The 4095-nt window shown below is 39.6% G+C and overlaps 1 protein-coding gene across 1 annotated transcript in view; it reads right to left on the minus strand.

Annotated features, from left to right (window-relative positions):
* UBE2N (ubiquitin conjugating enzyme E2 N) overlaps positions 1-4095 on the minus strand; it is a 52279-nt gene that overhangs the window by 785 nt on the left and 47399 nt on the right. Inside the window, exons 2-4 of the mRNA XM_019514865.1 lie at positions 1127-1373; positions 785-925; positions 26-129 (exon numbers count right to left, since the gene is read on the minus strand). Coding sequence (XP_019370410.1) covers positions 89-129; positions 785-925; positions 1127-1373 — 429 coding nt within the window. The 3' untranslated portion in view covers positions 26-88. The remainder of the gene's footprint in view (positions 1-25; positions 130-784; positions 926-1126; positions 1374-4095) is intronic.

The raw sequence follows: 4095 nt of genomic DNA on the forward strand, positions 1-4095 counted from the left end.
AAAAAAAAAAAAAAAAAAAAAAAAAAAAAAAAGGAAGAGGTCTTGGCAGAACAGGAGAAGTGATGCACACTTGATGTTCAAAGCGAATTTAAATATTATTCATGGCATATAGCCTAGTCCATGCTCTGGCTGTAAAGAAAACAAAAAGATGAATACATTTAAATAAAGTGAAATAAACCTAATTTTCCAGTTACCTCTATTGTTAAACAGAGGCAACTGAGCATAATTTATGTCATGTTTTATACCACTGCTTAACAAATTTAAGGGATTTCACAATTCCAAATGCAGTTCCTAAAGATGCACAGAAACAGGCACCCCTAAGGTCAGGGTGGACTGGCCGTAGATCCAGTAACAGAAAGGTCTGATGTAATCCCCTAACCAGTTACCACAAAAGTTACATTCTGTAATGGCCTGTCACAGAGCCAAGCATGACAATGCTGCGAATCTTTCAGGCTGCTCTTTATCATTCCTCAGAACTATGAAAATAGTTTTTCTTCCTCACTGAGAGGTCATATATTCCCTGGGATTTTTAGCAGCATGAAACTCATAGATAAAGCAGAGACCCAGAATCAAGAGATTTACCAGCAGGCATCAACTGCTCTTTTATGCAGACACCATCAGGGACTCCAATACCAACTGAACCAAACTACTGTTCTTGCAAGGTACAGGAACAAAGTAAGAAGTAAGCTTCAAGTTACATCCCAAAATGTTTAAAAGTTATCTGCAATCTACCTTTAATGTATTTCCACACAATAGTGAAATAGAACCTTGTGTGATACATCACCTGTTTCTATGGCTTGGGCTTCATTGGTCTTCCATTGCTCAGCTACATCATTTGCTAATGGATCATCTGGATTGGGAGCGCTTAACAAAGCCTGGATTGATAGCAGAACTGTACGGATCTGCAAAGCTGGGGACCATTTATCTAGAGAGACAGATTTGCAGTAGTATGAAACCCCACTCTCAAACTGCAGTGTGCTTCCCTTTCACAGATTACAAGAATGTATGACATATTCTTTAAAACAAACCAAAATAGAGGTTTATGATCTTTTAAAGATCCAACTATTCAGGCATAGTACATGAAAGAGAACATTCATTTTTCAACAGTTCAGAAGATTGCACTTACCTTTCAAAATATCTAAACATATTCTTCCCAACTTGTCTACATTAGGGTGATAAATTTTGGTCATGAAACGGACTTTAGGAGCTGCCATGGGATATTCTTCTGGAAGGAATAGTTCAAGTTTAAATGTCCCACCCTCAAAGGGGGAATCCTGCGGACCTGCAATGACCACATGAAAATAACGTGCATTGCTTTCATCTGGCTCTGCTTTTATCCCAGGAACTGGTTCTGCCAGCAAACGCTGGGTTTCCTGGAAGAGAAGAAGAAATGCACTGTGTAAAGGAAAATGGAACATTCAGAAAAAAAGACCATAAAACATGCCCCAATCCATAGGAAACTTTCATATTGGTTGAATAGCTTGAAAAAAAAAAATCAAACTAAGACCAGAGCATAATGAGTAAGTATGCATTGCCCACAAGGGTTCTGAACTCAAGCTGCATTCAGTCATATATAATATAAACTAATAGCCAGTAATTAAGCTGTTCTTGGTAATTTTAGCTTCATATGTCTACATTTGCATGATCCAAAAACTAACACTGCCAAATCATTATTGCTCTGATATGCAGGAAAAGAGGTAAAGTCTCAAAGGAATACCACAGCAACCTCTGCCTGAAAAAACAAACAAACAAACTTGCTTCTCACTGTATATTACATAGGAAAAACCTAAATCAGAAAGACCTCAGGTATAATCAGTATTTACTATGCAACAGTCAGAGGGTTAAAAGTGGAGCAAATCATTGAAATGGATATCTATATCTAGTTCACTGTCTTAAAACTAATTTAGAAGTACAGATTAAACTTTAAATATACTTAACCAATCCCATTCTCTTCTGCATTACTGAAAAGAACCTTAAAGGCAATATTAACTTTCAAAGCCCTGTGAGTTAAAGAATTTGACATATTTCTTTCCACATTTAAGATTACTAGAACTGAATCATTAGAAGGAAAAAAAATATATATTCCACCTTCAACTTTATGCTGAGTGCTCAAAAGTACTCTGTGAATAACTAGTTCCAGTTTTGCCTTTCTGTGCAGACCTTTTATACAAGCCAGCGTAGGAAAGGACATTAGGACAAAGTACAGGCAGTTAAAAAGCCTGAGCTTGAATCAACTCAATCTTTGCAGGTTAGTCCAAGCTGCAAGTGAACATATGTTCACTTTTGATTCTGGAAATGTAGCCAGATGCCTGCAGTGGCACAGGCCAGAAGCCAGGGGATGCTACAGCACACCTCCCTGCTCGACTAGAGTAGATTACTTGGGCCAAGTTTAGCACACCCACCCTGCAACGCAGGGTTTGCAGAGGATGGGCAAAGTATCCTGGGATACTGGGGGACTGAGTTAAACTTGAATCTGAAGGGGATCTGAGACAGAAGTTCAATAAACCAATTTAACCTAAATCAGTTAAATCTGCTACAACGTCTATCCAGGTGTATCAGCCATTCTGAAAGTGATTTATGTATACTGAACTTCTGCTGTTTTACAGATTTGAACTGGTTTCCGATCACTTAAACCAGTTTATGTGCAATTTCTGTCCCTAGTCAAGGAGAATTACAAACCCAGAAAATGATACCATTTAAATTTAAATTTAAACTACAAAATTTAAAGCATGCATGCACACCAACTTAAGTTTACAGAGCAACGTGCTGCCAGCTGCAAAAATAGGAGCATTACAAAAATTTGACACTCCAGTAAAAAGTAGAAAATATTCTAGATAAAAGTAGGATGCTTTAAGGTTTCTTTAGGGAAAGTGTCTTTAGAGCCAAAAGACCATCCATCAACTTAAACAGAAAAGTCTCATTTATATAAAAAGCATCAGGTCATGGACAGAAGTAAAACCACCATGTTCATTAATGTCTACCGATATCACTTACCGATCTCTGGGAATCCAGGTTTTATTTGCCATGGAAAAAAACACAGATTTTCTCCTTTACAGGAGAAGGCATTCTAGCCTGCAAGGAGCTGCTTGGGGCCAGGGGGAGGGCAACTGGAGACAAGGGGGGCAGCATATGGCCTGCGTGCACACACATGGGGGCAGCATATGGCCAGGCAAGGTGGTAGGAGCATCCCTGACAGCTGAATACAGGTAAGTCTATGGTGGGTGGGGGGAGAGGTGAAGGAAAGAGGGGGTTGGAGGGCCAGGGCTTGGGGCTTTGTCCAGGGAGCTTTGCAAGGAGTGTGCACATGTGTGGCAGGGGTGTATGGGAGGGGGGACTGGAGGTCGGGAGTGAGAGGCACCAGTAGGGCCAGGGGTAGGGTGGGTTGTGAGGGCACCAGCAGGGATGGGGGACTGTAGGTTGGGAGTGAGGGGCAATGGCATGGACAGGACACTGGCATAACAAGGCTGTTCAGTGCCACAAAGCAGCTGGTGGGACAGCTTCAGCTGGAGCCACACCCTGGTGAGTGAAGAGGGTAGGGGGAGCTTGGGTTTTCCACGATAAAAAACCAAAAGCAAACGCCAAAATATATAGGTATTTAGAATTTATTTTATTATAATGACCGAGGTACTGGTAGGCTCCCAAACTGCCTGAAAATCATAAATATATAAATTTAACATCAGGTTCAAGACATACCTATAGAGGTGTTCCATGTTTTTCCACAATGCAAATGAATTTGGGGGGTTGGGGTTTAATCAGAGTAATTGGATTTTCTATCAGAAAATTTGGGATTTTTTAAACCAGGATCCCTGCTGATCTCACACTGCCATTTGCTATAAATACAGTGCCAAATTACGTCATCTACAAACTCTAATTTTCTAAAAAGGTCCAAACATATAAAAAGTGATTTATTCAAAGGCTGCAGTTAAGAAAAACTCTTACTCATAAATAAGAATCAATGTTCATAACAGGACAAAAATCCTAAATTAGACGCATTATAGGAAAGCAGGACCAAAATGAGTAGAAGTATCCAAATAAAAAAAGCCTGTATCATAAGTACTGAAGGAAAATAGCTATTAAACATTTATAAACAAACAC

The sequence above is a fragment of the Gavialis gangeticus genome, unplaced genomic scaffold (genome assembly GCF_001723915.1).
Source record: "Gavialis gangeticus isolate Ggan-Ray unplaced genomic scaffold, GavGan_comp1, whole genome shotgun sequence".
Taxonomy (NCBI): domain Eukaryota; kingdom Metazoa; phylum Chordata; order Crocodylia; family Gavialidae; genus Gavialis; species Gavialis gangeticus.